General features: G+C 38.5%; 1 protein-coding gene across 6 annotated transcripts in view; it reads right to left on the reverse strand.

Annotated features, from left to right (window-relative positions):
- Positions 1-3,242: 3,242 nt before the first annotated feature.
- CADM1 (cell adhesion molecule 1) overlaps positions 3,243-26,704 on the reverse strand; it is a 354,892-nt gene continuing 331,430 nt past the window's right edge. For 4 of the 6 annotated variants that reach the window (XM_051987019.1, XM_051987020.1, XM_051987018.1 and 1 more), the window contains 2 exons: positions 8,141-8,272; positions 3,243-6,185 (listed from right to left, as the gene is read on the reverse strand). In XM_051987019.1, the coding sequence (XP_051842979.1) occupies positions 6,067-6,185; positions 8,141-8,272 (251 nt within the window). In that variant the 3' untranslated portion in view covers positions 3,243-6,066. Of the gene's footprint in view, positions 6,186-8,140; positions 8,273-19,507; positions 19,562-26,704 lie in introns of all 6 variants that reach the window. The other 2 variants (XM_051987017.1, XM_051987014.1) reach the window with 1 other exon arrangement.

Genomic DNA, 26,704 nt, shown 5'->3' on the forward strand with positions numbered 1-26,704 from the left:
TGGTACTCAACAGTTTACAAAGTGCTTTCCCATCCATTATTTCATGGAAGGCTCACTACACAGTTCTATGAGGCAGGCAGGATAGGGATAATCAGCTATTATAGATGAGTGAACCAAGGTACCGAGGATTTAAGTGTTTTGCCAAAGGTCGAATATTCATACAGATGACTTAATCCAAGATGCAGTTCACCTTTAGGACTTAAGTCAAAATCCTTACTATCAAAATCTAGGTTTTTAAAATTCTTATTCCACTAACTCTACTCCAAAGAAAATTATGATTGCTAACAACTCATTTATAGGATACTGTTTGGAGGCTGAGTATACTGTGTACAAGGACTGGGGAAGAGGTGTGACTTCTATTTTCTGATATAAAAATTAAGAATTAAGAAATATCTATAGAATGTAAGGGTTATGTGGCACTTCCAGCGTCTGAATGATGGTATCACAGAAACATTTCTCCATGATGTATCTATGGGTATAAGAATTTGATTTCAGGGTTTACATTTTGTGTTTGTGAGCTTTTAGTTCAGATCTGTGATTCCACTGGGAATGGGAACTCCCTATACTAATTTAGATGACATCCTTAGAAAGTTGACTGGGACAGAGAGAGGTTAAGTGATTAGCCCAAGATTCAGAAGATAGGTATGTGTCAGAGAGAGTATTTGAACCCAGGTCGTTCCTGACTAAGACCTGCAGCTCTGTATCCACTATTTCACAAGTTCTCCCAAAATTTCAGATGACAGTATAAGAGGAATATTTTTTTTCATGGAATTAACCTATAACAGTACATTTCACTTTGGATATTAAAAAATATTAATAAAGTTATTTTAAGACCGCACCAATAACAGCCGTCTTTCACCTTGGAATCCAGGTTGATGGTGCTGGAAAAACTCATCCAGGCCAAAACAGTCCTGAAATCCCTCCTAAGAAAATAAGGATCATTTTAATTCTCATGCCAAGTGGGACTGTCATTGCTTCTGAGGTTCTCATAAGAGCATGCTCTCAACCATGCCCGCTTGCACATGCACACCATGCAGGAACCCGAGCAATGATTCCCAACGTGCAGGGAGAGTGTTAACCTTGCTCATGATTCCGTCAAATGAATAGTCTCGAGTTCCTCTTCTCCGATTTTTAAGCCAACTCTGTGGCCTTGCCCCACAGGTAATTAAGATAAGAGAAACTTGCCAGAATCTTTGGAAACATTCTAGGTACAGAACATTTATCAAGGGAGAAGAAATGTAGGCATTTCATGAGAAAGAAGTCTCTACTTAGAGCAAGGTTCATAGGACTCAGAGCTGGAGATCACAGATTCCAACCCCCTCATTTTATAGATGAGGAAACTGGGACCCAGAGAGGTGAAATGATTTGGCCAGGTCTCACAGAAGTCTGGGAGGTAGAGCTAATATCATGCCTCTTCCAGGCTTATTACTTTGCTCCTGGGAAAAATCCTTTCCTTTTTTTTTTTTTTTTTTTTGTCATTTGGCTTCCCCTCCCACCTGCCCTCCTTTAACCCATGAATTCATTTCTGTTCTTCAGCCTTTAAAGTTCCTTCCACATCTTTGCCTAGTTTTGGGGTTCCTTCCATAGTCTGCCCCACCTCTGGAGCCCCCTCTGACACTCCTTGTAGTGCTGGTCATTCCCTTCTCTGTTCCTTCCCTTGTGTTACTACCACTCCCTGTCCTGTGGGTTTAGCATCCTCACAATGCCCTTCTTACTCTTAACGGCCTAGCCTAGCATGGGCGACCATTCCAGAACCCTTCCCCAGCGACTCCAGTACCGTAGGACCATAGACTTGGAAGCGGAAGGGTCACTGGGCCCAACTCCTTCATTTTACAGATGGGAAAACTAAAGCAGAGAGGTAATAAAATGTGCTCAGGATCACACAGCTGCTTAAGGTGGGATGTGAACCTTGGTCTTCCATACTCCAAGCGAAGTGATTCATGCACTGCATCATGCTGCCTCCTAACTCATTGCAGACCGTAACACTGAGGGCTGGAAGGAACCTTAGGGGTCATCCGGCTCAACCCCTCTTTTTGCAGGTGAGTCAACTGAGGCCCAGAAGGGGAGACAGAATCAAGTGGCTTTTCTAGAATGGCACCGCTAGTCAGTGAGGGCAGATGGGGCTTCTGACTCAATCCAGTGACCAAATTTCCACTGATACGCTGCTACCCTAGTTTGCAACACACAATTTAACATTTCACGTTATTGTTTTTTACTGCTCCTCACTGTTTTACCTGTTTGGGGGAAGCTTCTTGAGGGCAAGAGTTATGGTTTATACCTCTTTATCCCAGAGTCTCACACAGTGCTGAGCATATAGTTTACTTAATTTCACAGAAGGGTACTCAGGGGCTTGGGAAGAAAAAAACGATTTGCTCAGCAAGTCAATAGCAGTGCCAGGAAGGAGATGGCTTTTCTATTTTTTTTCTGCCTCAGTTTCCCCCCCTGCTATACTTGACAAAATGAACCTGGGGAGGGGGGAAAAGGGAGGGATAAGAGTGGCGGCAAGAAGTGGCGGCTTCATGAGAATGATGAAGTGCTAGCCAAGCAACTTAAGGGGAAGTCTGGTTAATTAAGGAGCATTCACTGCTCATTTCAGCTTGAAGAGCAATGAATATAACAGCAGACCCAAATGCACTGAATTTCCATGTCTGAAAGCACCAGCAGCCTGAAAACAGGAACAATATATGGTAGTCTGTTGAGTTATTTCTGATAATCATTCATTTAAAGAGAGAGAGAAAGAGAGAGAGAGAGAGAGAGAAAGAATTTTTTAGTGATGAAGTCTGAATGAATCTTTACACAGTCAATCCCCAAGTGAGAGACAGGTGGAGCAGCAGACACAGGAAAGTTGGCAGAGAGGGGTGGGTTTGGGGGTGGGAGACAAATCCACATGAAAGGGAGGCCCCTGTCCTGGCTGGCTCACTACTGCATCTCCGACACATGCCCGTTGCGCCATGTTGGTATTGATGTCTAAAGCTGTGCTGGCCAGAGCACCTGGCTCACCTGTCCATTGAGAGGGTGGGAGAGAGCGAGAGTGAGAGAGAAAAACGGAGAAGGGAGGGAAGGAAAAAAAAACAAATGAACAGAAAGGAGGAACACAGTAGTGGATTTCCGGGGCTCTACTGCTAGCGATCTTGGCGACATATAAGAAGTTCCCAAGAAGAAAGTCAGGACCTGAATCCTGACTTTCCTCTCTCAGGCTGAGGAGGTAAAGAGTCCATAATGAGATGAAAAGGATCACTTGGTAACATTAATTTTTTTTATTAAGAAGACAGATATTTTATAGTACTTCTTTTTTTTGTAAAAATGGTATACATGAACCAATACAAAATGCGAATGGGAACATAATGGATATGGAGTTTCTTACACTGTAACATCGTCCATGTACACCTTAAAAACAGAACTGGCCTAAGGGGAAAAGGAAAACGTCTGTGTGACTAAAGAACAAGCTTATTTGGCATCAATTATACATCCTTCATTATTTTATATTCCTTTAAAAAACACAAAAAAAACAAGTTTGTTCTTTCTTCACTCTGGAAAAAAAAGTGATCGACCTGTACAAAGTAATACTCAACAATACATTTCAAACAGTGCACTGTATACTTAAGAAAAATACATAAACCAATATACAACTAAAATCCATAATTTCCTGTTTTTGCTTTGTTTTTATTTATTTATTTTCCAATGTGTGGGGCCTACACTTTGCAATCTACCTGAGACGGAAAACACCAATCAAAACACATGAACCTGAGACATGTCAACATTGTAAGTCATAGAGTTACATCAGTAACACTGCACTACTGTACACTTTTTTAAACATAAAGATGGGCAGTTCCAAAAACAAGATGCCAATTCTGTAAGTGATGTTAGAAATAAAAATAAAATAGAAACAACAACTAAAATAAAAAACAACCCTCTTACAACATGCTAAATGGTTCTCACCCTCTGAGGTGGTTTTCTACTGTGGTTAGAACTGATGCTAAAGGCTCTATGTAGAGCCACACACTATAAAATTCACTGGAAAAAGGGTTATTTCTTACAGATCTTTTGGACTTGGTTAAGTGTTTAGGACTAGGAGGGGGGTAAACACAAAATACTGCTCAATAATGGGTTTTCTTTTACATATCAGTCCGTTCCCAAGAGGCCCCCATACTGCCATGGTTCTACCAAAGGTTAAAAAAAAAAAAGACAAGGAAAAAAAAAAAAAAAAAAAAAAAAAAAACACGGTCCAAAATTAACAAAAAGTTGACACTTGTTTTTTTCTTCCCTTAAATAAATCAGCCTAAGTTTTCCACATAATATAACAATAGTAAAAATGCATCTTGCAAAATCCAAAATTACTCACTGAAAATGTTATATAATATATATATTTATATATAGATCTATCTTTTTTGATGCCATCTTTCCAATAGGGACAATTGTCAGGAGTCTGGAATCTTACCAAATTATATGGTAAGAGTCTAGCTTTTGACCTTCAGGGTCATTTCTGGATTTTCTTGAAGTTTCAATGAAAACCCCCACACTTCTTTGAAAAAAAAAATGTCACTGGTAACTTTACTTCCCCTGCTTTCTCCCAAGGCTCCCCATCTAAGACGTGTTCAAGGTAACTTATTTTTAGTAGCTGTGTACTATGGCTGCCATCATGCGAGGATCAGTAATTTTTTTGGCAGATGGTTCTTAAGGCTGAGGAAAGAGGCCAAGGCTAGTGTATGAAAGGTAAAAAGATAAAAACACTCACATTTGAGTTTTGATTAAGTAACTGAAAACCTCTACATGCTGTTTTTCCACCTCTGCTCTGACCTTTCTAGAACTGAGATCGACAGCAGACCAGTGTGAGAACAATACCGACCCTTCTTTTGTCCCTCTTGCCTTTGTCAAACCGAATCTGAAGGAATGAAAGTTTCACACAGACTCTTGTTGGAAATCCCAGCATGACAAATATCTGTAATATACAGTACATGCAGGCCACATCCTACTGCCTTCCTAACTAAGCACAAAGGAAAAAAACAACAACAACAACAACAACAACAAAAAACCCTGTTCTTTCAAAGTCCTTCACACACCATGCGGACTTGTCTTTTTCCAACAAATTAGTGAGAAGTAAGGCCAATTGGGAAAGGTGGATGGAACCATTTCAAACAGAAATAATCAGAGCAGATTTTTTTTTTTACTCCCCCCCCTCCCCATTTGCCAACTGGTGGCAAAACAATTGTCCACTTGTACAAAAGGAATAACCTTCACCTGTCAAGTCTGTTTAGGGTACTAGAAAAGGAGGAGTCCTTTATGTCCCAAATCTGCCTGGACAGTGTGAGGTACCTCTACTGAGCAGTCTACAGACACAGAATTAAAGACAGATTCAATCTCACTGTGACATACCTCACTTGCAGATAACCCTGTGTAGTAAGCAATGTCTCTCCGTGGCAAACAGAGAACATTTTCTGAATCACAGTCTAATTTTCTAGTCTCTGCTGCCCTAAGCATTGGGAACATGGGTAACAGTGAAGAGTTTTCATTGTTTGTTCACCCAAACCTTTAGGACAACAGAGAAGAATGGATTATGGATACACTAAATTTTGAACTATGAAATCGAAACTGTGCTGGTTCTCCTTTTATGAAATTGAGTTTCAAACAGAAAACAGTGACATTTTGAAAAGAAACAAAAGAAGGAAGGAAGAAATAGGGGAGGAGAAAAAGAACAAAAATGTCTAAGGAATTCCAGCAGGCAAATTTCAAAATAGATGCTACAGAGGGAAAAATAAATCCACAGAAAGAAAAACAAGGCACAGAATTTTCTGCAAATGACTCAACTAAACTAAATCCAAGTTTGACTTGGATTTGAAAAAATAAAAACAAAATAAAATAACAACAAAAAATAAAAAGAGGTGTCAAACAGCAGAGTGTACTTTATGAAGAACATTTTTACACAGCAAATCCCAGACCTTCCCAGTCTCACACCTCTCCACCCATTCATAAAAAAAACACACGAGTTGCTCGCAAGTTCCAATATCACTGTCTCTTTATCGTCTAAATAGGGCCAGTTGGACACCTCATTGAAACAAAAAGGCTGATCTAGATGAAGTACTCTTTCTTTTCTTCAGAGTTGTTCTGTCCTCCTTCTGCATTGATTATAGCTGTGTCTGCGTCTGCTGCATCATCGGCTCCTTTGGCTTCATGAGTGAAGTATGTACCTGAAAGATGAAGTGGTAAAAGTACCGTGACTGTCTGATGGCCTCTGTGTAAAGTGGTACAGAGATGGCGACTTGCTTTATGGCCATCATCAGCCGAAGTGGTGTGCGGGCAGCGGAGGGGAAAAAACAATTGAAGGAAGAAAGGGAGGTGGGTGAGACAAATGGGAATCCAGGGGTTCCACAGGCACCACTCCAACTGAATCGCTGCGATATAATTCAGCAAATGAGACATTAGAGCAGTGATTATGACCAGAGGATGTCAGCAGAAGAAAACGTGAGTGGGAGCTAAAAATGCAGAAAGCTGAAGAGCTGATGAAAGTGTGCACAGAACGACAGGGAGAGACACAAGTATATGGCAAACAATCGAATCAGGGAAGAACAATTAGCAAATTTATGAATTAGGGTCTCTTTATGCTTTTCTGATATAATCTGGATGAAAGCTGCTTGTCTTTATTAAGCAGGGATGTGCTTGATTTGTCAGAAGTATATCTGATTTTTATCCCAATTCTCTTTTATTTAGACTGGGAACCAAAATCGAGTAATGACATGTAACGACTGTGGTATTCAAGGCAGAATGTCTGTCTTAGCTAATTGAAGAAAGAGCCCTAATTCATGAATTTGCAGGTCAACATAGTTACTTTATAGAGGCCATAAATAAAGCCCTGGGAAACCAACCCACCTATTTTCACCATGGAGGCCCAGTGGACTATATATATATATACATAAGGTAAAAGTCAGAACCATTCCCACCATGGAAGGAAAAGGATATACAGGAGGAGTTCAAAGCACAATGAAATGATTCTATTGTGTTATTTATCTCTAAAGGTTCTTAACAAATAAGTAAAAAGGGGCCAGTATATAGGTTTTTAAAGTGAAAAACCAGAGAATGGAAGGGCCAAGTGGAAACATTTAACTCAAGCTTGTCCTTGGCCCTTTTCCCCCACCTTCATTTTGGTAGTTCAAAGTCCTCTTCTTATGACCATCCACATTTAGCTTTCCTGTTTGGTCCCTGGTACTAACTGCTCTAATCTTGTTACTGTGGTTCAAGTTTAACATATGAAGGGCCTGGAATGTGTTATTCAAAAACCACACTGGTTACTGGGGCTGGCGATAGAGGAAAATGGGTGAGTTTAGCCTGCTTTTAAGCCTAAACTAAAGCATTTGGATGCCGAAAGCAGCTGTTTCCTTAGGGCTCCCTTGTAGGACTCAAACTGCCTTTCCCCAGAACCAAATCCTTCAAACACCTAGATTTTAATAGCAAACGAAAATCCCCAAAGTGCTTCGAAAACACAACCAAGAAAGACAGGGGCCGAAAAAGAAAAAGAATAAGAATAAATTACCAGAAGGGGAGAAGAGGATTAGAGCAGCATGGGGCAGAGAGGCGGAGAGTTGGAAGAGATGATTGCACATCCAGATTGCACATTTGATAAGTGTGATGATTAATAGCAATTTAAATCTATTGCACTGATAATTTTAAAAATACATATTTATGTGGTTTTTAGACCAATGGATTTCTTCGACTGGGATGTTATCAATCCAGGGAAGTATTTTTTGTTGTGACCAGATTACAAAGAAGCACTTCTGGGCCGGAAGTGTACCCATCCACCTCCCCACCAGAAGGAGTAAACAAAAGACCTCTCTATGTAGCTTTGTTGGATATTTCACACCACACCCCGGACGACTGAAGAGAAAGCAAGGCTAGCTTTTTAATCCTTCGCGTGGCACTGAGAGTGGACCCAGCTCCAATGCCTTAGGTTAGAGGGCACAGATCTGTGGAAGGAGAAGACTGACCACTAATTCCACAGTCCTCATCGGCGCCTGCAGCGTCTTCTCCCCATTTCCCTGATTTCCGAAGTTAGGTTGTGTGACCAGGCAAACCAAGCCACCTCTCAGGGGCAGAGTGGGGGAGCGGGACGGCGGGAGGGTTTCCCCATCACCCCCAATGCCATGCTTACCTTTATGTCTAGCAAAGTATCGCCCCAGAATGATGAGCAGGCACAGCATGGCAAACACCACCACGGCCACCACTCCACCGATCACCGCATGATCCACCGCCCGAATTGAGTTGTCTTCACCTGCTCGGGAATCTGCCAAAATCAGAAGAGGGATAGGGATGCAGAGCTTATTACAAGTCGCTCTGAAGCCTCGGGGATGCTGCTTCCCGGGTGACAAGGTCATCTTGTTTTTTAATGGAGAAGTTGGAAAGAACAATTGAGGTGGATCGAGTTATGCAGAGGGAACAAACTGACCTGTCCGGTGCTGAACTGATCTGCTCTCCCCACAAGGCAATTTCATGATAAGTAGCACTGGGGTCACTAATGCATGTGGAGCAAGCACAGGGAGAGAAAGGAAGGAGGGTGTGGGGCAGGGAAGGGGGCCTGACTGACTGATCCTGACCTAGTCTAAAATGTCAGTCACTCTGTCCATGTACAGTTGCAGATCCTAATTAAAGAGGCTGACCTAGTAATTTAAGGGCATTCAGAATGGCACCTTCAGGCAATAGCATGGGCTGGAGACAAGGAGAGACAGCCCACTTACATGGATGCTGAATGATATTCTATGCATAGGCAAGCTGAGGATCTAGAAAACCACTCTGGCCTAGAGATAAAGCAAGGACACTAAAACTAAATACAAGTGATGTGCCCACTCCACTTAGGATCTATGAGGCAGTAAGCCTCAATCTAAAACATAAAAACCTATCCCAAAAAAAGACAGCAAGAAATAATTGTACATTGCCACAGACAGTTTTTATTTTATTTATTTAACACCCCTGCATGCAATTAATTTTCTTTTATAAGCATTGCTCCCTCAGGATGTCCTCTTCCGACTGAGGAACGACATGTTTGGCTGGGGAACAACTCCAAAATGAACCCAGAATGAGCTATGGTGATGTAGAATGAATGTATGGCAGTGTAAACAATTTTAATTTAGGAATGTGGCTACATCACCCCTTGCTGAAATCCTAATGGCACCCGAGATTTATAACATAGTAAAATACAATTATTCTCCCGTTGATTAATACATTAACATTTTGGAATGGAAGCTAAACCATTGTCTTTTTTTTTTATTGAGTCAAGTACGACACCTCCATTAAAATGATTTACTAGCTGTACCTTACAATTTAAGCACAGCAGCAACAGAAACGGTAAAAATCTTTTAACTTTACATGATTTGTGAAGTCATATGTGAAGGATTTACCATTTAAATCTTTCAGTACAAGAAGCACATGGCCTATAAATCTGTTCCCCTTGCAGTTGCTGGACGCCTAAGAGAAATGCATTTCACTAGGAAGACTGAGAGTGCAAATTCAAGTCAATTTTTAAGAAAGATTTATCTCTGTCTCTCTCCAAAGAACAGAGCAAATCTCTGAAGCCTCCACCTCTAATAATATTTGAAGTTTATCGATCAAGTGTACAGATCCGTGACAGCTAAAGGTAATGGTGCTCTTTTGAGCCGAAACCTGATACAACGCTTTCAGCAGGAGGGCATGATTTACACTTTCTATCGATATTTCCAATTCTGCTCTGAGATTAAGTACTGAAGGATGTGGGGAAATAACTCGTGACTGAGGGTTCTACAAAATGCATTTTAATTAAAAGAGTTTAAATTAAAAATGAAGTCCTTAAAGTGTTTCATTAAGTTACATTTGAAAGGACCACAAGAAAGAGGTGGGGGGAAGGGAGGGAATCCCGCATAAACAAAAATACTAACACCAGAAGTAGCTGCAGGGTTGGCCGGGACTACAGGATGATGGGGGTTTAATTGGGGAATAGAGATGGGTAGGAAGCAGAGTATACTGCAGCCAATTAGCCAGCTCCATGATGTGGGATCCCCTCCAGTGACACATCTAATAAGCTAAATTTGAAGCATGGTAGTGAGGAATTTCCCTCCTTAGCCAAAAGTGTTGCTGACTGCATTTGCTACAGTATTCACTGTCATGCAAGTAATTTCAGCAAGGTATGGCTCCACTAGGGAAACTATTTTTGGGGAAAGAAAACATGTTGAAGAAAAGCACTCCTCATGGGACACTATATCTGCTGAAGGCATGTGCTTTACACACTGGATACACTCACCCATTCAAAGGATTAGCAGGAGGAAAAAAAAAAAAAAAAAGGATACTTAAGTTGAGTAAAATTAGAACTGGCCAAAAGGGAACCAAAAAAAAATCATACAAAATCAAATAAGTGTTATTTTCCCCAAGGGAATGATCACAGAAGGGATTGTATAATAGTAAGAATTAACTCCTATCCAACTGCCATGAGTTCCAGACATCCTGAAAATTGTCTTTTAACTTGATCTCTTAAAGATGTCTTTAAGAGACAAAGCAGCCAGCTCTTGAAGAGAGTGGAGGGTGATCCTATATAATTAAGTGAAGGCCAAAAGAAGATTCAAGAAATAGCCAAGCCAACACCTAGATAGCCTCTCTTAAACGGGTGGTCTTTGATCTTGCCAAAGCTTTGCTGAGGAACATATCCATGCCTACCATTCTAAGTGTATTCGCTGTTACCTGCTCCCACACTTGGCAACAATGAGTCCAAGAAAAGTGATCCCTTAGGGAAACAAACTAGACACTAAATGGGATTTAAAGAGAGGGTAGTTACTTTTTTATAAGCCTTGCTGTAAATGGGCTTAAAAACAAACAAATTGATTTCCATCTTTTCTTGTACTTACTTGCCCTACCCTCCTAATTAAGAAAACTCAGTTCTAGTTTCTTTCTTTTTTTTTTTTTTCAAAGGCATACATATTTTATAGCCACTTATTTAGAAGGGTAATCTCTTCTGCTGCCTTTTGATACCTTCTTTGACTAGGAAGTTTACTACCACCAGTTAATTTCCAGGACATCTTCCCTTGCCTTTATTTACTGTGGACAGCCACAGAAGGTTACCAATGTTTAATTTAGAGGGAATATTGTAGGTTTTTGAGTTCCTCACTGCCTCCTCCCTCAGTTCCCACTGCCACTTCTCAGGTTTATTGTGGTAGATGAAAATAGAACTCTGCCCAATTCACCAGCTATCTACTGCTTCTGTCACCACATGGCCTCATATATATAGGTCATAACTGTTTGGGGCTCATCTTGGTTCATTCCATTTGTTTTCACGTATAGGGTAGGAGGAGTTTTAGATTGTTATCAATTGGCTCAGGCAACAAACATCAAGAACTGTTACCTACCAGAAAAGATTGGCTAAGAACTGTCTAGAACTCACTCATGATGGAAAACAATTACATAAGACTTGGCTTAGGCTTGTACTAGCCAGGATGGGGGCCAGGGACTAAAGGAAATATGGACTATCAAAGGAAATGCTTTTATGAAGAGCAGCCTGACAGATCCTTCATAGTTCTTGTTCAAGAGCTCAGGAAGATTCCTTGAGAAATTACTTTCAGGTAAGAGGGTTGAAAAAGTTTTGGCCTTTGTTGTCACCCCCCAAGTCTCCTGGAGGACTGGTCCTTCTCAGGAAGGACCCATTAACTCCAAATTTCCATCTCCAAATGTCTGGCTCCCTGTCTGAAAGGTGCAAAAGAGAAACAAATGAGCTGAATGCTTTGTCCACCACTACTTTTAAAATGGATATACGAACTGGGTAGATCAGTAGGAAGATTATTTTGAATTTCAGCTGAATGGGTAAAATAAGTTCATTTTTCAGGTTAGATGAGTGAGGTTCAACTTCCTCAAGATCAGAATTGTTCCATTAATTAGCATATATGAATTCATTGTCTGGAAATAATTTATACTTATTTGATAGTTACCCCTTTATCTAACAAGGCAGAGGGAGTTTTCTGCTTGCAGTATGACCCTAGCAAAATGAGTCTACCAGTGTAGTAATTTGATGATGTAGTACAATTGGGCTTTGCAAAGTCTGATCCAAATCACTGCACAGGTAATCTCAAGGTTAAAAAAAAGGCACCACATTCATAGAATCTATTTTTTTAGGGAGCTGAGGGTTGGTGAACCTTTCTGACAAATATTATCAAAGGGCTTAGGCATCTTCCTGCCTAGTCACTCACATCTTGGAGTTCCTTATAGGGCTCAGAGAGCAGTGAAAGTGTCTGAAAAAAAAAGTCATCAGGAGTTATTTGGTATTCTGGAATTTGGTTTGCTTAAGACAAAAAGCTGAGAACTTGGCTGCAGGTGATAGTCTACAGCTGCCAAATGAATGCTAAGTTGGTCACAACTGCCTAAGTCAGAGAATCACTAGAAGTCAAAGGAGCTCTTGAGGGAGAAGAAAAAGAGGGAGGAGAAAAAATGGCCCAAGTGGCCTATTATCTTACCTTGGGTCAAGTAGCCCGGTTTGACCCCTTTTCCTGTAGGCAGTCAGGTAGGAGGATTCTTGCCTCCACTGCAAAGGCTACTAGAAGTTATTTTTTTGTTCACTAACTGGGGAAGATGGTGGTAGTGGTAGAGGTGGAAGTGGTGTGGTGGAGGTGGAGGTGGAGGTGGAAGTGGTGGTAGGGTGTCTCTCCTTTCATCTCCTTTTTATCTCTAGTTACTTGCCAAAATCTCCTGATAAGCCATTCTGGCAATTTAGCTGCTTCATCCTTGTTAGACAGTCTAACATGGGTGATGTTAACTTGAGTAGATGCACAAATGGTATAAGTTTGGATTTCCTAGTGGATGGTACCTATGTTTGCACAGGAAATGTCACCATTTCTCACACAAAAGGCCATATTCAATGCATCATCTATACAACTAAGTAACTGGCCTGTGAATACCATCAACCAGCCACTTAACAGGGAGGATCATGGCCAGAAAAAGTCTTTGGTACAAAGCTCTCAAACTCTTCACATCAAAGTCTGGAGCTACTTTGGAGAGAGAACTTGGAGAATTTTTTTTGTCAGATCATTTTGTCAAAAGCACACCAAGCTTTATGACTCTAATCCATAAAATTACTCTGAAAAGGAAAGGGGCTGCCTGTGCTTGCTAGTATGGTCAGAAAATACTTAGGATATGAGGAAGAAAGTCTGTCTTAGTTGACTTACCTTGACATTATCAAAAAGTCTCCAGTTGATAATTTAAAGCACAACTAGCCAATTTGTAGAGAGTTCTACACTTCCCTTACAGAAACATATTTGCATTTTTGTAAGTTACAAGTTATCTAATTTTCAAAGCAAACACTTAACGGATGGAGAGATTCTAATAATATTTAGTCCTGCTGCTTCTAATTACTGGACAGATGCCCAGCCCACTACAGTGTTGTACATTTACAGCTGAACAAGGAAAAGGTCAGAAATGTTGAATTTTTGCAACATTTCCACTATCCAATTTAGCTTATAAAGTTTCGTTTCCAGGGCTGAGAGCCTTCTGGACAAGCCAGTTCAATTATAAACTCTTAAAATAAGGGCTTCTAATGGAAATGCTGACTCAAGTCCCTTGGGGCTACAGGGATTAGTCTAACCAGGTGGAAGCTTAATGACTATGATGTCATTCACTATCATTTTGCTGGGGTTGTGGGGAGGAGAAGAGAAAATTCCAGTGTTCCACCCCCAACTAGAGGGGGAAAAAACATGACCTTAAAAAACAAACACTGGCACTGTTGAAAAATGGAGCTAATCATTTTCAGCACCGATTGTGTTTCCCATCTACTGTAACACAAATAAGTGTGTATTTTGAAAAGCACAACTTTATTACTGAAGGGGAACACACTGAATGGCATGAGCTGACAAAATGCCACATTATTTGCTAATCCTAATATGTTATTCTTCTTTAAGATTTGCTTTTCTCAGCACCAATTCAATTATAGATGCTACAAATCCTTCTGACATTTAATTCCCTCTTGTCAGAGAGTAGTAAATGTATACAGGACATGCACAGCTTTCCCATTAAGATGTTAATATATATTGGAGTACACTAGCCTCTATACAGCATAACCTTTCTTCTTAGAAGGATGGGAAAGAAGGAATGAATGCAAGGAAGGAAAGAAAACCAGGAAGATTCCTGAATTGCATTACAGGCATCTAGTACTACACTTTAACTACATCTATCTTAATCAATTTAACTATAACCACACTAACATTTCAAAGAAACTATTTTAAGCAACTTCAAGGAAAACTGTAGTTGATTATCATACCATACTGAGCTCAATTTGCTCCCATTAAAAATTACATATATATGCATACATATACATACACACATATGTATATACTGTGGTCTACAATAGCATCAAAATTTTAAAAATTTGCTGGGTGGAGGGGAGGAGAAATTATCTGACACAACCCAAGAATATTTCCTGAAGAAGGTTCAACCTGGAGATGCAGAATTATGATCCCACTAAGCAAAATGATCTATTATTGTATAAAACAGTATAGACACTAGAAAAACCTTTATACCTACTTTTATCTTTGACTTCTTCATTAATATAAGGCAATGCAAATAAAAAACTTGAGAGTAAGGCCATTCCTCATATTTCTTTGAATGCCCATCTTTAGGAAGAACACTTGATAAACATTTGGAGAACTGAAAATACTAAGGAGCTACATATACCTCGCCCTTGGATTATATTAGAGTTATTGTTCTTTGAGGTGGCCAGGTTTATGGGAAGTGTCTGGTTAAAGGTGACACATTTTATAACTGAATATTGAAGTTGTTTCCTTTTTTTTTTTTTAATTGTCAGTTCTCCTCTCTCAAATTACTTGAGTTAATTAATTTAACCAACAGCAAAAATGATTTCCAGTGGATACTAACAAGATGCAAATCCTCAGTAGTATTCTGCATCACCAGGCAGACCAAACGGCACATTTATGTAGTGATCATCTCTACATATCAAATAATAAGGACATAACATTGGGTGGAAGCTTTATAATCAAAAGCAGCAGTAAGGAAATGAGAATAAAACTAAAGTTTTCCTTTAAATGAGAGCACATCTATTAAGAGCATATAGTTAAGTAGATTGTCTCTACATAGATATACCCCACTAGAATCTCTCTTTTACAGAAAGATGCTCAAGTGGACTTTAGGGATTTGGGAGAGTCCTGGGAAGATGGGTTAATGAATATGGTGAAGTCACTCCAGAGTAGTGTCCAACCTGTAGATCTGGAGTTCACATTTTGTCTGCCCACCTGTCTTTTAGTTTGAAGGAAAAGTTCTTACTTATTATTAGACTCATTCTTGGCCATGGAGGAATAACAGCAGCATGTTGGATTATGCCAAATCACCATCAAAATCATGAAGTAATGGCCTTAAGCAAGCCATAAGGTGATTGGCAAGGGCACAGAACCACTGCTCAAACCTCAGTGCCTCTTATTTATTCAAATAAAGCAAGCAATGTTTTAATTTTTCCCAACCTGAACATTTTAGTATTTCCCATGATGTTTTTTACAACCACCTCGGAGGTAAATGACTTCTAGAGTTTAGGACAATGAACCTGCCAATGAAAAGAAATCAATCCCTTGTTTCCTTCCCACATTCTGGCCAAAGGAAGCAACAGTGGGTGATAGGGGGTGATTATCTTTCCTAGCCAGGCATCTAGAAATTGAAGTCTTGCAGATTTGAAAAGGAACTTCTAAGGAACAATATTTCTTAAAGTGGGAGATAATTCCCCTAGATTTATAATTTCAAACCAAACTTTTTATATTTTTCAAAAATGTGGCTAATTCCATGATAAAAAAAAACAAAAAAAAAAAAAAAAGGTGTAGTTCAGGTGTTCCTACCTACATAGCCTCTCTCTGGGACTTTAAAAAAGAACTAGATGGCCTACCTGACAAACTTGCAGTCACATTTTATGCTACCTTTGATAATGAAAGAAAAGCAAGAGTATCTTATGATTTGGCCTACTAACATAGGAGGAGCATCTTGCAGAAAAGTCCAGCTGCATTTCAGAGCATGGAAAAAAGAAATGATTGCCCCAAAAGAGTTACAAAAATCAGACCTTTAGAGACTTTCTAGCAGCTGATTGTCAATATACCCAATATCATAATTTGCAAATCAACTCAAAGTCCTTTAAATTTTCCTTGGGTCAAAAATTAGCCTAGGTTAATTTGACAGTTTTTGAGCTAATGTTTGCTTTGTGTTGTGAAGGTAATACTAGGATTTATTCAGGCTGCTAATATCAGGGGATGGTCTGCCAAAGCCATCCACAGATTAGGTCTTTATCCCTATCTTTCTAATATTAAAAAAAAAAAAAAAAAGCTGCCAGACTTTTCCAATTCATATTATGGTATGTCGTCCAAGATTTTAAAGCATGTTTTGGGGAAATGTGATAGATCTGAAGTTTCTTCTCAGTACTTGTTCTTTAAAAGAGAAGGCTGATGGATCTCTCTGTATGTGCTAGACGGCCATTCATTTGGGGACATTTTATATTTATCACTGCACAACACTAAATGTTTCCCAAAGGCCCTTCCATTGCTGAAGGGAAAGACTGTGGTGTAGGAAAGATTAAAAAAAAATTTTTTAAGGTTTTAAAATAAAATAGAGGAATAAATATGCTTAAAGCTATCCTATTCCTCACGGGTGGCAATAACCACCAGCTGTCACTAGCAAACAGCAGATGTAATTGATAAAACAATTCAAAAACTCGTGTGGATCCATCATCAATAAAGTTAACACCCAAAAAAGTAAATGAAAGGGTTCAAAGAAAAACTGGATAAGCTCCCCAGGTCTACCAATAATTAAATCTCTTAACAAACAGGCATGAAATATTTTTTTTTTTTTAATGCAGATTAAAGAGGAGGATCAGCTGGGCAACTTGCTTTGCTGCAAGAGGATGGAGTACCATATGCTGCTTATGAAAATGTCATTAACTGAAACAGCACTGGAGTATGTTTTTTGGGGGAGGAAAAAATGGGGACTAGAGATCAAGCTGTCATTATTTCAAAGGAAATATAGTATATAATATTTATCCCCAATAAAGAAAAGATGAAATTGCCACCAAGATGCAGCAGGGAATGGATGGTAATATTATTCATTACCACAGTTTAGCATTAAGTGTGCAACACCTACTCTAATTTATTGATGGACTGTTTAAGACGGGTGTTAACCTGTTTGTCTTGTATTATAATTGAATTCGGTCTCTAAGCTACAGGAATTCAAGGAGTTCATCCTTCTTCAATCAATATGCTCCCCTTCAGTGACCCATTTCAAGACAGCTTCATAAAAAATAATGTATTTTGTTTTAATAAATTTAAACACTATGACAGCTGCTCAATTTTTATTGGTTGGTTTTTTTTTTCCAGACGTCTCTTAGCTGAAGAGTGAAGCTAAGGCTCACAATCAATAATAATTGATTAATCAGCATCCCCTTTGAACAAAGGTGCTAATCAGTTTTTGATTAGTTCATCAAACCAGATGTAAAGGCAGCCTAGTCCTTGCCTGATTGTTCATCAGTGTTTTACATGATGTACGCTGTTGAGCAATATGTGACTGAGATGCATCTGGAAGAAGTTGGAGGGGGGGAGGAGGGAAACAACTTAATGTATTAATTTAACTGAATTATTATGAACACAAACAGTTATTGGTTTATTGTTCCTGACTGGTAGGTGATTGATAGGACCACAGCATAGATGTATGTGACAACAGACCTGAACTACACAGAACAGCCTTAATTACTGGATCCTGGTGGGTGGATGGAGGTGGCAAATTAGTTACCTTTTTCCTAAAAAGAAGAAAAATTACATCTGCCTGTCTGAGTGATTCTTGTTAGGTGACAGAACAAGCAAACAAACTGGGAAGGAACAAGGTTGGATTCTACCCAGGCTCTTGCCCCTTTCATTTTAAGGTACTCACTTTCATTGAGATCAGTATTCTGAACTAAGCACAGAGACCACCTTCAAACAACTAGAAACAGTTATTCATAAATTGCTTACTTTTCACATTAATGAATGGATTAAGCTTCAAAAAAAGAAAGGACCACCCATCTGCATTAGGAAAAAAAAAAAGTCAATGGCTAAACTTTGTAGCTTCACTAAATAAAGCATAATAAAGTAAGACAAAATGAAATCCAATTCCTTCTAAACTTGACACTCCACCATCCTGGGTCACTTATTTATTTAAGGATTTGGAATAAATCAATACTTGGAAGGGGAAGGGGAATAGAGATAATGTTCATTTCTGGAAATCAGTGGAGATTAGCAATGATGAAACTGTCTGACTGCAATAGTCTTACAATTAAAGAGTGTACCTCAACACCTACCTCTTAAAAAAACTGGTGGGAGATCTTCAAGAATCTGCAAGGTTACCACTTTGAAAAAGGATTAAATTTACTCTGATTATCCTCAAAGGCCATAACTCAGGAACAATGGGTGGGAATTAGGGAAAGGCAGGTTTAGAATACACCCTGAAATAACTAGAGTTCTCCAAAAGCATAATGATAAGAGAAATAAGGGAGACCTTGAGCAACTGGACAAATGATCCACTGCTGGAAATATTTAAAGAAAGACTTCTATAGTCAAGTACAGGCTGAATTAGAGAGGGCAAGTCTCTCTGCCTCTCTGCTTCTAGGTTGAGAAGTCTCAGTTCTCTTCTTCAATGAGCAAGTGAATTTTCACACTTTCCCCACTGGCAATAATGGAAAAGACTTCCTGGGGAAGAATGTGGAAGGTATCATTATTTATAAAGAGGTTAACTGAAATGTTTAAGAAACTAATAGCTGGTTGGAAGTTGTCATAATAGCTTGGGAACTCATATAATTGTTTAGCTCTGATCACTTTAAATCTCCTCCCTCCCCTCTTTGTAGGATATGCTTCTTATTCTGGATTAGTAACACCTAAATCCTGGAATCAAGCATGAAACCTACTTTTGCAAGTGCTCAGTCTGCTGTGAAAAAGGTCTGAGGTGGATAATTAGTTTACATCATGGCTGTGACAAAACAATTGGCCCCTTCTTTCCCCCTCCCACCCTTATTCCTAATACAATCAGATCATGACTTTACCAGCCCATCCCAAAGAAGTAGGCAGTAAGGATTTAAAGAGGTGCTTTTTTTTTTCTTTTAAAGAAACAGATCTTGTCCCACAATCCAACATCCTTAACTGCTTTACAAATGCAACAAAATTTCTTCTGCACCATCATATAATTAGGATGCAAAAATTATTTCAAGCCACTGAACTTAGTGTAGTTGTGGTACAAACTGGAAAGATAAATTGTCGACAACTGTGTGCAGAACATCTTCCCAGGATGAAATACATTCAGATATAAATACCAATTCCAGCAGCAAGGGAGGTGGATAAGTGTGGGGAGTAAGAACAATCATCAACAGAAAACAAGCTTATTTCTATAAGACAGGTTTGCTTGCATCAGGGAAACTGCTGATTGCAACTCAAAATGGCCACTAAGCAGAAGTGAACAACATTCCCACAGGTTGGACACTGCAGAACCTTACCTAATGACTAGCCCTTACCTGAGAGGTCCTCACTGTCCAGTTCTTCTGCGGAATTGGGCAACTGAGTAAGGCCTTACAAGTAAAAACAAACTCGTTTTTTTTTCCATTCCTCGAGGGACATAAACAAAACACTTAAGAACTGAGGATGAATTTTTTTTTTGAAAATATGAGCCAAATCACTTGCCATCTTTTTTTCCCGATAGCTCAAATATATTAAGCCATTAAGTACAGTTCTCTAATAATTTATTTTATTACTGATAGACAATGAGAGGCAGAAATATTCCTCAGTCTCCACTACTCAAAGCACATGAAACATGAAGGGGAATGTTCAAAATCACTCATTCGAAACAGCATGCAAAAATATAAAACCTGATTGTTAGCTGTCAATGCTCTGCTACATTTCTTTATTACAATTCTATTTAGATTCTCCACACCGCTGTATGTAAGAAATTTTATTTCAAGTTTTGCTACAAATTGAAATACTTTGCCAATACTGACAAATACAGCATTTTATCAATTTATGATTATCTTGGATCACATATTTCAAATTGGCATAGCATCTGTTAACTGCAGATTGCAGGTTATTCCTTCATCAGAAAATCTGACATGTAAAATTTTTTTAAAAAGTATTTCATAAATCAATGATACTCAATGAAAAACAAACACCCTCAAAGCTGAAAAAGCAGTTAGGCCAGGAGAGAACCAGCTGGGGCCTTGAAATGCTGGTATCTGCAGCACTCCAAGCTTTGCCCATGAGTGTTATTTCTTACCTAGCTCAGCTTTTCTCTAGAGGTCAACAGAGGAGAAAGCAGGAGGTTAGGCTAGGAAACCGCTTCCATTTTCTAATGCTTTATTTGCAAGCTGATACAGTAAGAAAAGTCACAGAACAATGCAAATGTTCTAAGACTGAGAAAGCCTATTTAATTAGGAAAAAAATGCACAGTGCATTTGAGTACATAAGCAAAACAAAAAACAAAACCCTGCTCTGGCAGTAGAAAATAGACCAAACAAATGCACTCTGGGGCTACGGAGAGGATTTTGCTACTTTTCCAGAGGAACACAGATTTAATCAAATGAAGCAAATAAAGAGTCAATCCCCACCCCCATGCACATCCCCACCCTGACTCTCATCCCCACTGGGCTTTTCAGGATCATGAAAGATAGTGAGGGAAGTTAGTTAATTAGGCAATGAGAGCTTCTCTTGACAGTATGGGATTTCCCAATATTTAAAATCCTGAGAAAAAACAATTTCCACCATTGCCCTTGGGAGAGAACTCCTAAAGGCAGTGGGCCAATGAGAAATGGATGATTTCCAAGTCCACAGGTGCTCCCAAACTATAGAATTAGGCAATTTAAGGGGAAGGAGTAAGTGCAGTAATAAATTATAGAAGCATCTAAGTAGGAAGAATTTCCATTTTTCCAGTGTTTGGATTGGCTGAAAGTATTCCAATTTCTAATTGGCTTTATCCATTGTATAAAGACTGATGATTACAATTATTTGAATAATTGTTATAAATGGGCAACATAAAGTACTTCTCTGTAGTTAATTATGTATTTGCGGTTCTCAGAAGGCTAATCCCTCACTTCTACGTGGCCCAATGAATATCAAAGAATTCTACACACATGCTTGGCATCCACTGAACCATACTAAACAATGATGTTTTGCAGAGGCATTTTTATTGCTCAAGGTTGGTTTCCTTGGGGAGGGGGGAAAGGGGAGTTAGAAAACTAATTTTCTGTAACAGTTTTTTCCCCCTCAAATAAAGACAAAGATGTTTATAAAGTATCATTGATATGCAAAGCTTCCCTATTAGAAAGCAGCAGACAGTTGATATACACCTCATTAAAGAAGAAACTGTCATTTTCAATAGCATAAAGTTTAAAACACACCAACTCATCTGGAATCTTGAATTATATGCTAAAGTGGGAAACCATTTAGATTAGTAGCAATAAATGTGTCTTTTGCATAATCATTGGTTTTCCACAAATCTATTATGCCCTGCCCATACCATGACCACCTCTGTAAACTGAATTAGGAGGGGTCTCTTAGAGCAATGGGCTTATAGAAACTTTTGCAATGTGGACAAATGCAATTTTGCTTCAACTAAAGTTGTGTTTGGAAAGGTATTTCTAGTTAAAAATATTCATAATTCATTTTCTCAAAGAAAAATATAATAGAGGTATAATTCATGAAGCAGAGAATCTTCAAAAGGAAACAACATCAACAATTTAGGTTTTACCTGTAGTAAGTTTACAAAATTTACTGCACAGGATTAAATTATATTGCCAGTCATTTAAAATATGTGGGAAATTACTTCTTGATTTTTATTATTAAATTTTCATAGCAAGTTTAACAGATCTTAATTTTAATTCCCAATTAAAATGTATTCAAAGAAATTGTTAAACTTCATTGACCTTCTGGAAGTTCACTTTTTTGTCCAAGAATTTCTCAACAATTATAGCGCACAGTTTACAATCTTATGCTATGTTGTTTTGTTTTTTTTTTTTAATTTGGTAAGGGATTGGGGGAGGCAGAACAAGAGATAATTATTTCTGATTTTCTGATTTGCCATAGCATGTTGAAAACTTTCTCACAAAACACCTGTGGCATTAGAATAATTCATTTCTTTCCAATATAAGATTGGAATTAGGATTTAAAAAATTAGCAACGTAGTCAATCTTAAACAAGAAAATTAGGTGTCCTCTTTTTTGTTTGTTTTTTCTCCCAAGGTAAGAGTTTTAGTTAAATTCAAGGTTACATGAAACTCAAGGGCTGGTCTTTTCAGGCTGTCCTTTTCAAAATATCTCAATAAGCAATTATTAAATAAAATTAATATCAGAAAATAAAAACTCCACTATTATTTTGATGATTAAAAGCAACTCTCTCATCTAAGCAACATACATCTGATCATTTGGCCATATTATGGAAACCATTATTCTTTTAACCAGCCATAAGAGTTCAGACACCCCCAGTAGTTTTAATCTAAAAGCTCAGTCATCCTGTTCTTCCTGCTTTGTCAGCTTTTGTAGAGTTTTTCTTTCCCCCCTCTTCCCATTAGCAGAAATTCTGTTCCCACAGTTAAATAGTAAAACATTGTTTCCAGACTGCATATCAAGGCTGAGACACAATCTGAAGGTTCTGCAGCCATTCAGAAACCTCTTTCGCCTTGTTCCTGTAGAGCGGACAATGTCTGCAGAGTCCCTTGACTGAATGACAGCCTTTGAATGCCATTGTTCTGTACTCATACGGGGATGTGCAGAGAAGTACACACACATAGGGTGGATATAGCGTTTGTAATAATGCGCACTGCTGGTTATTTTCCTTTAAACTGATTTAAGAGTTGGCCCATGAATGAATGGAAGCAGATAAGAAAATTGCCAAGTGCTTTGTGTATTCCATCACAGCCCTTATTGCCTGTCCTATTTATAAAATAAATCAGAAAAAAAGAAAGCCTGATTTTTAATAGGAAAGTTGTCTAGGCTAGGTATATGAGCCTGGCAAAGGCCAAAAACATTTTTTTAAAAATGAAAAATGATTCTTCAAATTTAGTTAAGAGTTCTGAGTTTGAATTGAGTGGTACTGCTATTCCATTGTAGGCCCTGGTACTTAACCTACTGAAAGTTGTGATTTGGGATATCAAAATTCACAGGAAATTCAGCCAAGAGGTGGAAAGCAAAAGGGCAGGTGGACTTAAAGGGGGAAAGGGAATAAAAAGTAAATCATGGACAAACCCAAACAGTGAGGAAACCAGCTGGTTGACCACAGTGCAGCAGAAACACAAGCACTATTCCTAGCCATGGGGCAGGCATGCTGTTATCAGAGCTCTAAGGATGGGACTGGTGGGAACTGGGGAATTGGGATGGGGTTGGAGGGAAAGGAACAGGAACAGACAGAGCAGAGAAAGAAAAGAGGAAAAAACCCCAAAACCCTTACAGGAAAATTCCCAAATTGAAATCATAAAAACCCCACCACACACACCCACACACCAAAAAGAAAAAAAAGACAACATCCATGCTTTGAACTCACTCATGCATTCCTGCCATCAATTCCATACCAATGAGATAAGGGGCCTGGCAGGGAGGGCTCTCTAGGATTGTTGGGACATGCATACATAAGGGACTCTTCCCATCCAGGCTTTAAACAGGAGCTCCGAAATGTAATTGTTCAAGTACCTCCTTCACAGAATATTAGCACACGTCATACTGGCCTTACATTCCCATTCTTACACACACTTTTTTTGTTTGTTTTTTTAAAAACTCTACATTAATTTATTTATTTTGGAAGAGATCCATTTGGCTTTGAATCATGCCCATGCATTTCTAACCTTCCATATACATGCTTACTCCAATCAGATACTGATAAGAACAAATAGCTAACATACATAAACATCTGGTATACTTCATACACACTCTAGCAACACAAGCTTGAACAAAACATTTTAATGAGTCTTCAGAGGGAATTATTCTTCATTTTGACAAAGGAAAATAGAAACATAAAGCTAAATCCAAAATAGGGTTAATTTTTAAGACCAGTAAGATGGTCATAACAGACTCACCTAATGTGTCTTGTCATTTAAGTTGCTATAAAAACCTAATTGGTTAGTGGTTTTCTACCCATCTGGTTAATGAAAGGCTTCTTTTAGACTAATCTAAGGGGAGGGGCTATCATACTCAAGAAGTGAGATAAATTCAAACTGATCCCTTGAGGAAATTTGGATCTGCATAAATCACTTTCAAATATTTTAGAACTTGATCCCCTCCTCCTTCTTTCTAAGATCACACACATCTCATTCTAACTCCATTCTACTCTCATCCCCACCCTCCAACCCTCACCCAAAGCAGGATCCTGATACCGTGCTCAGCAACCTCCACAAAAGTGAAATCATTACCTTGAGACATTATTTAACTGTTTAGGAAAGTCCCTTGCAGGGCAGCTAGGTGGTGCAATAGATAAGAAGAGTGCAGGACCTGTACTCATCCTCGGAAGTTCAAATCTGGCCTTAGACACTCATTAGCTGTGTGACCCTCGTCAAATCACTTAGTCGAGCTTATCTCAGTTTTCTCATCTATAAAATGAGCTGGAGAAGAAAATGATAAACCATTCCAATATCTTTACAAAAGAAAACGCCAAAGGGGTCCCAAAAAGTTGGACACAACTGAAAAATATCCCTTTCTCTGGGTCCAAAGGACCTGTTGTTCAAGTTTGAGTTAAGACATCTTATCTGGAACACCATAAAGGTCTTGGGTAGTAAAAACAGATTGCAATGTGTTGCCCCAGGAGTCATATGACAGCCTAGCCCTTATTTCCCCTTTTATGGCCAGACAGACTAATTAAGATTATAGTTATTACTCCGATAAATTTACATTTTCTTTTCTGACTGAATGATCCCTTGTCATATGCTATAGATGGGATTTCTTTTTTAGATTAGGGACAGATAAGATGATTTCTGAGCCACATTCTATTTTTATCAAATGCCTGTTTTACTACTGAAATGCTTTTCTTGCATTGACATCTAGTTTATGAAATTCAAATGAAATACTCTTTTTGAAACAACTGTGGCCCCTGAAATTCATTAACAAAGTTTTCTGCTGCAAATACATTGTAAGATTTTAATTTATACTCCAAAACTGTTTCAAAAAGAAATTATTTTCCTTGGCAATTTGCACTGTTTTAAAAATATATTTTTTAATCAATGTTGTCTTGAAAAACTTTGAATCTGGTTCATGTAAAAATTTTATAGAGTATTGTAGTTGAAGGGATGGGAGAACCCTTAAAGATTTCATAATATAGCTTTTATTTTATAGATGAGAAAACTAAAGCCCAATCCGTAATAGTTGAATGAATATTATAGACTCATTCATCAGGAAAGTGGGCTTACAGATTTATAACTGAAAAAGGTTATGGCATCCATTCATAGGATTTAGATTTAGAACTTTATAACACATAACAAATGAGGAAATAGAGACCTAAAGATTTCAAATATTGTCCAAAGAAACAGAGAGTATTATCAGAGCCAAAACTGAGACCTCCGATTCCAACCTCATCTTCCTTTGTCTTCAGCATCTTTGCTGAAGACAAACTTTGATTTTTTTTTCTCCCTAGAGGTGGTGGAATCGCATGGACCCACCCACATTTTCTTATCTGGGACTCCCTAAGGTACATGATGGGCAAAGACATAGTTCCATGGTAGTTCCCTGGACTGGATGACTCAGATTTAATTCTGAGGGCTCATGCTTGCCAGAGCTGTAAGAATCACTCTGTCCTTATTCAAAATCTGAAAATATCTGTAGGAAAAGCCCTTTTGGAGCATTAACTGGGGAATATACAAAAATTTAAATGTAAAAGGTCAATTAAAATAATCTCTCAAGGAATTCGGGGATTTTTTGATTAAATTTTGACTTAATACTTCACTGGCAGGCTATATAGTATTCTTTAAAAACTCGAGAACAAATCTCCTGAACTACATTAAAATAACTTTAAGGCCTCAAGAATAATCGATAAAAGCCAGGAAGTGCTCAATTAATGATTAAACCTACAAATAACTAAGCTTAATGGAGTGCAATGTCAGAGTAGCAGTAAGCACAATGGGGCATTACTTCAGAAATCTGAAGTTTAACACTTAATTGATTTAGCATGATTTTGAATTTATTTGATCCTTTAATTTAAATTAATGTGCATTCTCCTTTGTATTTATGACAGAAGAAAAGGGAGACATGTCGAAGTCTGTTTCTGTGCTTCACCATGCCATATCAGAAATCACCAATATATGGATGGTCTGTCAAAGACATAGAGGTAAATAGAATTCTGAGGTACAGACTATGATGGATCTTTTGCTTAATGCTTTTCATTGATAATATCTAAAACAACTGGCCTGTTTCAAGGAAATACAGTTCCAAACAGCAGAACACTTCTCTGTCAATTGAATTTGCTGCCCTTGGAAGAGCACAGGGATGTAAGACAATATTTCTTGCCCATCTGAATAACAGAAGGTTTTAAAAATTTTGTGTAGCATGTTAACAGGACCAGACTAGGTCCTATGCGATAAAGCGTTCCCAGGGAATTTTAAGATGAAATTGGGCTTACTTTCAACCAAGTCTTTCTATGAATATAGTGGTCATATGGTATGATCATGACTTTGGTTGATGGAAAAACAGGCCCTGAATTGTTTTATGCCAAGAAGTAAGTCAGTAGTGGAACTGGGAGAAGCAGGACCA

The sequence above is a fragment of the Antechinus flavipes genome, chromosome 3 (genome assembly GCF_016432865.1).
Source record: "Antechinus flavipes isolate AdamAnt ecotype Samford, QLD, Australia chromosome 3, AdamAnt_v2, whole genome shotgun sequence".
Classification (NCBI taxonomy): domain Eukaryota; kingdom Metazoa; phylum Chordata; class Mammalia; order Dasyuromorphia; family Dasyuridae; genus Antechinus; species Antechinus flavipes.